The 10,981-nt window shown below is 41.6% G+C and overlaps 1 protein-coding gene across 1 annotated transcript in view; it reads right to left on the bottom strand.

Annotated features, from left to right (window-relative positions):
* Nucleotides 1-1,963: 1,963 nt before the first annotated feature.
* The window catches only part of LOC122555451 (integumentary mucin A.1-like), a 23,188-nt gene continuing 14,170 nt past the window's right edge, over nt 1,964-10,981 (bottom strand). The window contains exons 4-5 of the mRNA XM_043701469.1: nt 9,693-9,856; nt 1,964-2,374 (exon numbers count right to left, since the gene is read on the bottom strand). Of these exons, the coding sequence (XP_043557404.1) occupies nt 2,350-2,374; nt 9,693-9,856 (189 nt within the window). The 3' untranslated portion in view covers nt 1,964-2,349. The remainder of the gene's footprint in view (nt 2,375-9,692; nt 9,857-10,981) is intronic.

Raw genomic sequence — 10,981 nt, 5'->3', positions numbered from 1 at the left:
TGTCATTCGCAAATTTGGCTATGGAGCCTTCTATCCCTGTATCCAAGTCGTTAATGTTGGTTGTAAGTAGCTGGGGCCCAAGGACTGAACCCTGTGGCACCTCATGAGTTACGTCTTACCAGAGCTACCCAGAAAAAAATCCGACTCTCGGTTTTCTATCCATCAACTGGTCACCTACTCAAGCTGATAAATTAACCCTAATTCCATATGATCCAACCTTGTGAATTAATGTTTTGTGTGGCACCTTATCAAATACCTTCTGTAAGTCCAAATATATTACACCTACAGGATCCCCATTATCCACTTTGCATGTTACATCTTTGAAGAATTCTAGAAAGTAAGTCAAACCATGCTGACTCTGATGGGTAGCGTTTTGATTTTCCAAATGTCCTGATATTGCTTCCTTGATAATTGATTGCAACACTTTCCCAACAACAGATGTTAGACTAACTGGTCTATAATTTCCCACTTTTTGCCTCCCTTCCTTTTTGAATCAGGGTGTTACATTAGCATTTTTCCTATCCACTGGAACCTTTCCCATGTCCAGGGAATTTTGGAATATTGCAACCAATGGATCCATTATCTCTGCTGCTAATTCCTTTAATTTGCTAGGATATAGGCAATTAGGCCTAGGGACTTGTTTGTCCTCAATCCTAATAGTTTGCTGAGTACCTTTTCCCTCTCGATGCTGATTGTTCTAAGCTCTAACCTTTCTATAGCCTCTGACTTGCCCGATCCAATAGGAATGGTACAATTGTCCTCCACTGTGAAAACTGAGACAAAGTATTGATTTAACATCTCTACCATTTCCATGTTCCCCACTATTAACTCTTCGGTTCCATCTTCCATGGGACCAACATTCACCTTAGCACTTGCTTCCCTTTTATATACCTATAGAAGCTTTTGCTATCATTTTTGATATTTTGTGCTTGTTTTCTTTTGTAATTTAGCTTAGAATCATTTTAGTATTTTTTTTAGTATCCTTTTGTTTATGTTTGAAAGTTTCCCAATCCTCCAGCCTGTCACTAGCCTTTGCAATACGGTGTACATTAGCTTTTGACTTTATATTGTCCTTGACCTCTTTGTTTCGCAATGAATGTATTTTATTCCTCTGACCATCTTTCTTCCTCATTTTAGTTGTGAGGAATTGAGTAGCTCCTTAAAACACAATCACTGTTCACCCACTGTCTTATCATTAAACCTTCCTGCCCAATCTACTCTGAACAAATCTGTCCTCATACCTATGTAATTTCTTTTGTTGAATTCCAGAACACTCATGTGGGACTCTACTTTCTCAATTCCAAAGTGAATTTTGCATTCTATCATATCATGGTCCTTACTCCCAAGAGGATCCTTCGATCTGATGTCATCAATTAACCTCCCGTCATGGTACAGGATGAAGTCTAGGAACATACAATAAATGCTGGCCCAGCCAGCAATACCCACGTGTCATGAGTGAATAAAATACATGAGAAAGTGAAACAAAGTTTATTTCCTCCTTGTTGAATGTTCAATAATGCAAGTTAATGATTTGTATCAGGCTTTTTCTCACTATAAGTGGTGGATGATCTATTTTTGGGGGAGTAACAAGCAGCACAGGAGCCCACATGTATGAAAACCACGATGTTTTTTGTAAATTGATATTTACTGCGAAACCATTTATCACATTGCTTCACCTGAAAACTCCTGATAGCAGAACTAAATTCATGATCATGTGAGAAAAACATCTGAAATCATAGCTAGAACAGGCCTAAACTTCATAACCTTTACAGCTAGAATCTTTCCAAGTCAGATGTCTCATTTGCATTAAGGACCATGATTAGGCTTCAATATCTTTTGGTGTCAGTGAAGTTTGGCCAAGATGTTAGTTTCATGCTATTTTTCTGTTTGAGTGCATTACTTCCTTCCAGTGTTTACTTTTAATAAATATAATGGCTGCTTTTGTAAGAAACCAAGACGGTTGTGTTAACTAGAGTTTATTTCTGGTCAAGACAAAATACAGATTGTTAACCATGCCAAGTAATAGTTACAATATGTTTAAATGGCTTCAGACTGCATAGAGAATTGGAAGCTCCGCGAGAGATATGGTTGTCGGACAGCAACATTCTGTTTATTATTTAGATTCACATCGACACCTCGTGGAGAATATATGCCATGGGATATTGTATTAGCGCATTGCTGAGTACTGATTATATCAACGCCAGCATAAAATTTATTGCAAGAAATAATAGCTAAACAGCAAACTATTTTTTTAGAATTAAACATAAAATATATTTTAAAATGAAACATTTTGAGCCATGTGGAATTTCCTTCCATTTATCACTTTCCTTTGAGGCCTGGTATCACCATTTACTCTTCAGTGTTCCTAAGAAACCTGTAATTTAATCAGCACAATACACTCAGTGGGGTTTTCCATTTGTTTAAGAACATTTCATTTTGAAGAGGCTTTTGATGAACATTGTTTGGTTAGGAAGTAAGCTGAAAACTCTCTCCTCAGTAACACTGATTCATGGAATGTTTATACAGTTCACACACAGCTGGGTTCAGGGAAAAGGGTTTAAAGGAATTGGAAGAACCAATTACATTTTCTTGTGCTTCCCCTGATGCCCTCCAGAATATTTTCCTCAGATTCTTATCCAGTATCCTTTTGAAAACCACTGTTGTACCTGCCTCCACCAAACCCTCAGGCAGTGCACACCGACATGTCACCATTGGTCCCTTTTCCCCTTGTACCCTTTGGCTCTTAAATCTACATAATTATGAATATCTCAATGAAATCTGATATCCAATCTATTTAATTTATGAAGAACGCCCTCAATTTCACAAATCCATCCACGAAAGTGAGGTCCTCTGTCCTTCCAATCAGATTCCCAAATGTTTTCTTTCTAAGGACGACACATCCTTCCTACTGTGTGACATCAAGAATTAGACACAAGATTAGTAAACCTGAGGCTCAGGCCAATGCCTGAGGAAACAGTTTCTGATCCCACAACAAGCTACACCCATCCAGATAAGTGAGGAGTATTCTATCCCACTCTTGACCTTTGCTTTGTAGATCCTGGACAGGCTTGAAGGGGCAGGAGGTGAGTTACTCTCTCAGTAGGATTCCTGGCCTGTGGCCTTCTTGCTTAGCTACTGTACTTATATTCTGGATCAGTGGTGCTGGAAGAGCACAGCAGTTCAGGCAGCATCCAAGGAGCTTCGAAATCAACGTTTCGGGCAAAAGCCCTTCATCAGGCAAAAGCCTTCCTGATGAAGGGCTTTTGCCCGAAATGTCGATTTCAAAGCTCCTTGGATGCTGCCTGAATTGCTGTGCTCTTCCAGCACCACTGATCCAGAATCTGGTTTCCAGCATCTGCAGTCATTGTTTTTACCTTACTGTACTTATATGGTAAGTCCAGTTCAGTTTCTGGCCAATAGTAACCTATTGGATGTTAAGAGTAAGGGATTCAGTGGCGGTAACACCACTGAATGTCAAAGGACAATGGTTAGATGTTGGACATGGTCATTGTCTAGCCAGTCTGTGGCATCAATGTTACTTGCCACTTGTCAGCCCAAACCTGGATATTGTCCAGGTCTTTCTACATTTGATCATGGACTGCTTGGATTTGGTTTATTATTGTCACATATATCCAGATACAGTGAAAGGATTGTATTCCGTGCTAATCAGACAAATCATACCCTACATGAGAACATCAATGTAATAGAACAGAATGCAGAATACAGTGTTACTGCTTCAGAGAAGGTGCAGAAAAAGATCAAATCTAATAGCTGAGAGGTCCATTTATAAGTCTGATAACAGCCAGGAAAGAAGCTATTCTTAAATCTGTTGATCACAAATGGCGCAGAACATTATGCAATTATCCAGAATGTCCCCATTTCTGACCTTGTGGAGGGAAGGTCATTGAGGAAGAAGCTGAAGGTGATTGGGCTAAGGATACAATGCTGAGGAACTCCTGCAGAGATGTCCTGGAGTTGAGGTGACTGACATCCAACAACCACTACCATCTTTCTTTGTGCCTCTTATACTCCATCCAGTGGATATATTGTGATGATCTAATTCAGTAACCCGTTCCTGCTTTCTTCCCATAACCCTACGAACTTTATCTAATTCCTTTTTGAAAACATTCAATGTTTTGACTTGATCTGTTTTCTTTGACAGTGGATTCCACAGATTCACGACTTTCTGAGTATTTTTCCCTCATTTCAGTCCTTAATGGCTTACCCTTATAGACTATAACCCCTGGTTCAGAACATCACAGTCATTGCGATCATGTTTCCTGCATTTATCATGTCTAGACCTGTTAGAACTTCATGTGTTTCTAAGAGATCCCCCGCCACATTCTGCTCAATTCTAATGAATATAGCTCTAATCAATCCAGTCTCTCTTTATACAATCCTGCCATCCCATTATCACTCTGGTAAACCTATGTTGTTCTCTCCCGTTAGGCAGAACATCCTTCCTCAGAGAAGGAGCCCAAAATTGCACATAGTGTAGGAGGTTGAGAGACAATCTGATTAAAAAATCATAGAATAACAAGAGGTTTGATAGAGCTGATGGTAGTTGTCTTTTCTCGAAGGTGAGGAATTTCAAGACCAGGGATACATTTTCAAGGTGAGAGGAGAGATATTTACAAAACATGCAAGAGGCAAATTTTGTGGAAGAGGGTGATTCACATGTGGGATGAACTTCCTGAGGTGGTCGTGGATCTGGATACAGTTACAACGTTTAAAAGACATTTAGATGAGTATATGAATAAGAAAGGTTGGAGGGATATGGGCCAGGAGCGAGCAGAGGCATTAGTTTAATTTAGGATTATGCCCTGCATGGACTGTTTGGAGTGAAGGGTCTGTTTCTGTGCTGGATGACTGTATGACTGAAGGACCTGCACAAACCTAGCAAGACATCCTTGCTCCTGTCCTCAAAAATTCTTGCTACGAAGGCCAACACACTGTTTGTCTTCTTTACCATCTGCATGCACATCTTCAGCAGCTGGTGTAGAAGGACACTCAGGTTTTGTGCATCAACTGTTTTCTCAATCTATCACTATTCAGTTAATATCCTGCCTGCTTACCTTTGCAACCAAAGTCAATAACCACACATTTATCCACATTATACTTTATCTGCCATGTATCTGTCCACTCACTCATCTTGTCCAAATCACAAAGAAACATATCTGCATTCCCTCACTTGTCACCCTCCCACCTAGCTTTGTGTCATCTGCAAATTTGCAGAAATTATATTAAGTTCCTTCATCTAAATCATTAACATACATTGTGAATAACTGGGGTCTAAGCACTGAATCCTGCGGTACCCCAATAGTTACTGCCTGCCACTTGGTAAAAGACCCATTTATTCCTATGCTTTGTTTCCTGTCCGTCATTTAGTTCTCAATCCACTTCAGTACACGACCCCAATCCCATGCACTGTAATTTACATGCTAATGAAGCCTTCTGTTAGTCCACATTAACCACATCTGTTGGCAGCCCCTCATCAAGTCGAAGAGGTACATGGTCAAATATTTCCAGGATGCTTGTCAAACATGATTTCCCTCTCATAAATCGTTGCCAACTCTAACCAATCCTGTCACCGATTTCTAAGTTTGCTATTCAATCTTTTATGATGGGCTGTAGCATTTTCCCCACTACTGACATCACACTAACTGGTCTGTGGCTCCCAGTTTTCTCTTGACCTCCCTTTTTAAATAGCTGGCTTACACTAGGGCTGTTAAAATGGCATACAGTGTGTTAGCTTTTATTAGCAGAGGGATCGAGTTTCGGAACCATGAAGTCATGTCGCAACTGTACAAAACTCTGATGCAGCTGCACTTGGAGTATTGCGTATAGTTCTGGTCACAGCATTATAGGAAGGATGTCGAAGCTTTGGAAAGGGTTCAGAGGAGATTTACTAGGATGTTGCCTGGTCTGGAAGGAAGGTCTTACGAGGAAAGGTTGAGGGACCTGAGGAAGTTCTCATGAAAGAGAAGGTTGAGAGGTGACTTGATTGAGACATAAGGTAATCAGAGGGTTAGATCGGGCAGACAGTGAAGCCCTTTTCCTCGGATGGTGATGGCTAGCATGAGGGGACATAACTTCAAATTGAGGGGTAATAGTTAGAGGACAGACATCAGAGGTAGTTTCTTTATTCAGAGAGTAGGAGGGGTGTAGATCACACTGCCTGCAACTGTTGGTAAACTTGCCAAATTTACAGGCATTTAAATGGTCATTGGATAGGTGTATGGAGGAGAATGGAATAGTGTAGATTAGATGGGCTTCAGACTGGTTTCACAGAGCGGCGCAACATCGAGGGCCAAAGGGCCTGTACTGCGCTGGAATGTTCTATGTTCTATTAGCTAATCTCCAGTCTGTGGGAACTGTTCCAGAGTCTATCAAATCTTGGAAGATGACCACCAACTCATCCAGTATTTCTGTGGAGAATGTGGTGCTGGAAAAGCACCAGGTCAGGCAGATGTTTTGGGCAAAAGCCCTTCATCAAAAAGGATGAAACATCGATTTTCCTGATCCTCGGATGCTGCCTGACCTGCTGTGCTTTTTCCAACACCACACTCTCGACTCTCATCTCCAGCACCTGCAGTCCTCATTTTTGCCACTTTATTTTAAAACAATACACCACAGAACAGGCCCTTCGGCCCTCGATGTTGCGCCAACCTGTGAACTAATCTAAGCTCATCCCCCTACGCTATCCCATCATCATCCCTGTGCTTATCCAAGGATTGTTTAAATGTCACTAATGTGGCTGAGTTAATTACATTAGCAGGCAGGGCATTCCACGCCCTTACCACTCTCTAAGTAAAGAATCTGCCTCTGACATTTGCCTTAAATCTATTACCCCTCAATTTGTAGCTATGCCCCCCCTCATGCACGCTGACGTCATCATTCTAGAAAAAAGACTTTCACTGTCCACCCTATCTAATCCTCTGATCATCTTGTATGTCTCTATTAAACCCCCCCTTAGCCTTCTTCTTTCCAATGACAACAGACCCAAGTCCCTCAGCCTTTCCTCATAAGACCTTCCCTCCAGACCAGGCAACATCCTGGTAAATCTCCTCTGCACCTTTTCCAATGCTTCCACATCCTTCCTCTAGTGGAGCGACCAGACAGTACACAATATTCCAAGTGAGGCCCCACTAGCGTTTTGTACAGTTGCAGCATGACATTACAGCTCCGGAACTCAATCCCTCTACCAACGAAACCTAACAGCCTTCTTAACAGCACTATCCACTTGGGTGGCAACTTTCAGGGATCTATGTACATGGACTCCAAGATCCCTCTGCACATCCACACTACCAAGAATCTTTCCATTGACTCAGTACTCTGCCTTCCTGTTATTCTTCCCAAAGTGCATCACCTCACATTTAGCTGCATTGAATTCCATTTGCCAGGTCTCAGCCCAATTCTGCAGTTTATCCAAGTCCCGCTGCAACCTGTAACATTCTTCCACACTGTCCACTACTCCACTGACTTTCGTGTCATCTGCAAATTTACTAATCCATCCACCTATGCCTGCGTCCAAGTCATTTATAAAAATGACAAGCAGCAGTCGTCCCAAAACAGATCCTTGTGGCATACCACTAGTAACCAGGTTGCATGTTTTCCACCACTGCCTTCTTTCAGAAAGCCAGTTTCTAATCCAACTGCTAAATCACCCTCAATCCCACTCCTATGCATTTTCTCCATAAGCCTACCATGTGGAACCTTATCAAAAGCTTTACTGAAGTCCATGTATACCACGAGACCTGCCCTACCCTCATCCACATGCTTGGTCACCTTCTCAAAAAACCCAATGAGGTTTGTGAGACACGACCTGCCCTTGACGAAACTATGTTGACTATCTGCAATCAAATGGTTACTTGCTAGATGATTATGAATCCTATCTCTTATAATCCTTTCCAAAACCTTTCCTACAACAGAAGTAAGGCTCACTGGTCTATAATTACCTGGGTCATCTCTACTGCCCTTCTTGAACAAGGGCACAACATTTGCAATCCTCTGGTACTAAACCTGTAGACAATGACGACTCAAAGATCAAAGCCAAAGGCTCCAACACCTCCTCCGAGCCGCCCAGAGAATCCTTGGATAAATCCCATCCGGCTCAGGGGATGTGTCTACTTTCACTCCTTCTATAATTGATAACACCTCTTCCTTACTAACCTCGAACCTTTCTAGTCTAATATCCATATCTCATTCTTCTCCTCTGCAATATTCTCCTTTTCCTGGGTGAAAACAAATGAGAAATATTCATTTATCACCTCTCCGATCTCCACTGGATCCACACACACCTTCCCACTTCTGTCATGGACTGGCCCTATTCCGATGCGAGCTTAAGAGGTATAGTTAGTAAGTTTGCTGATGACACCAAAATTGGAGGTGTAGTGGGCAGCGAAGAGGGTTACCTCAGATTACAACAGGATCTGGACCAGATGGGCCAATGGGCTGATTAGTGGCAGATGGAGTTTAATTCAGATAAGTGCGAGGTGCTGCATTTTGGGAAAGCAAATGTTAGCAGGATTTATGCACTTAATGGTAAGGTCCTAGGGAGTGTTGCTGAACAAAGAAATCTTGGAGTGCAGGTTCATAGCTCCTTGAAAGTGGAGTTGCAGGTAGATAGGATAGTGAAGAAGGCGTTTGGTATGCTTTCCTTTATTGGTCAGAGTATTGAGTACAGGAGTTAGGAGGTCATGTTGCGGCTGTACAGGACATTGGTTAGGCAACTGTTGGAATATTGCGTGCAATTCTGGTCTCCTTCCTATCAGAAAGATGTTGTGAAACCTGAAAGGGTTCAGAAAATATTTACAAGGATGTTGCCAGGGTTGGAGGATTTGAGCTATAGGGGAAATGGTGGAGGCTGGTACAATTACAACATTTAAAAGGCAATTGGATGGGTATATGAATAGGAAGGGTTTGGAGGAATATGGGCTGGGTGCTGGCAGGTGGGACTAGATTGGGTTGGGATATCTGGTCGGTATGGACAGGTTGGACCGAAGGGTCTGTTTCCATGTTGTACATCTCTATGACTCTATGAATGCATGACTCTATCCTAGTCATCCTTTTATTCCTCACATATCTGTAGAAAGCTTTAGGGTTCTCCTTTATTCTACCTGCCAAAGATTGCTCATGTCCTCTCCTTGCTCTTCTTATGTCTCTCTTTAAATCCTTCCTTGCTAATTTGTAACTTTACATTGCCTCATCTGAAGCATTTTGTCAACATCCTTCTTCCACTTAACAAGAGATGTAATTTCTTTAGTAAACTTCCTTAAGTATTCTGAGATGTAGATGGTCAGGCTTTGGAGATTTATCGGCTTTTAATCCTGTTAATTTCCCAACACCATTTCCCAACTAATACTGGTTTCTTTCAGTTCCTCCTGTTCGCGAGACCCTGCGTTTTCAACATTTCTGGTATGTTGCTTGTGTCCTCCTTTGTGAACACATAACCAAAGTATATATTTAATTGTCTGCCATCTCTTCATTCCCATTGATAACCTCTCTTATTTCTGACTGTAAGGAACCCACATTTGCTTTCACTAATTTTTTTCTTTTTTTTGCTAAACAGTTATTACGCTGTGCCCACAGAAATAAAACAAAAATCAAGAAAGTTTACACTTTACAAAGTAACAAATAATGTCTAGCAATACTTAGTAAATAGACATTTTACTCTTTACAATTTCTTTTACCTGTGAGTTGTGGGTGTAATTGCTTCTGCAAATGCATTGCCAGATATCCCTCTCCTATTGCGGGACCTAGATCTCCGTCTCCGACTCCATCTCCACCTTCTTCTGCTGTCCCACCCTCGTCTGTTCCCTCTCTTCCTCTTCCTGCAATGTCGTCTGCCAATTCCCTAAACCAAAATGGAGCATTTTTAGTCTCAGCCAAGAGATAAAACAGCTACGTTATCATTTTCCAAAACAGCGTATTTTTATTATGTATCAGAAGAACAAGCTCCTATATTGAGCAATTAAATTTGATTTGTAGTAAAACCTGTTTATTATCCAACTTTAAGAATTCTCTCCCTAAGTGTGTTGTGGGTGTCCTACAGCACATGGACTGCAGTGGTTCAAAAAGACAGCTCACCAACATTTTCTCAAGGGCAACTAGGGACATCCATGCCCCATGAGTGAATTATAAAAAAGCCCCAGGTTCCTTGTCTTTATCCTTGGTCAGGATATGATAATCATTCATTGTTGGGACATTAGCTTGGTTCAGTAATTGAGCCCCTTTCACAGAGCCAAATGATTGTGACATCAACCCTTACTGCAGGAGCTGGGTAGATTGAACGTGTGCTATCTGTTGTGTTTCAGTGATGGGCCATGTCAGAAAGGGCAGCTGCTGTGCCAGGCCCCTCACCAAGCTTTGAAATGACCAATTATATCCAACTGCTCCTGAGCATGTCCCTACACAACTGAACTCCTGCAGTTTTGGAAGTTGGTTCACTACCACGACAGTCAGAGAAGTAGACAATGCAGCAAAAGGCTGTTCAGTCCATCGAGTCTGCACTCATCAATGACAACCACCAGACGAAAGTGAGGACTGCAGATGCTGGAGATCAGTGTCAAGATCAGAGTGGTGCTGGAAAAGCACAGCAAGTCAGGCAGCATCCAAGGAGCAGGAAAATTGATGTTTCAAGCAAAAGCCCTTCATGTCAACCACCAAAGTATTTTACTCCTGTTATGGGGGTAATAATAAATGCCAGGCTTGCCATCAATGCTCACAATCCCAAGAATAAATCATAAAAAGTTAGCATAGGCCAGAATGTAAAATCCAACACAACTAATCATTGCAAACAATTAGGCTCAAGAATGGTCTGAACTTATACTATATTCCTTCTTTAAGTCTGTCATTAAAAAATAAACTTTGTAGGTTTTTTTCCCACTTTCTCTGGTCCATTGGATTTACTCTGGATATCAGTAAGGAGAAAGTGAGGTCTGCAGATGCTGGAGATCAGAGCTGAAAATGTGTTGCTGGA

The sequence above is a fragment of the Chiloscyllium plagiosum genome, chromosome 12, assembly GCF_004010195.1.
Source record: "Chiloscyllium plagiosum isolate BGI_BamShark_2017 chromosome 12, ASM401019v2, whole genome shotgun sequence".
In the NCBI taxonomy this organism is placed as follows: domain Eukaryota; kingdom Metazoa; phylum Chordata; class Chondrichthyes; order Orectolobiformes; family Hemiscylliidae; genus Chiloscyllium; species Chiloscyllium plagiosum.
Note: the sequence above shows the minus strand (reverse complement) of the source record. Positions and strands in the feature narration are given on the sequence as shown.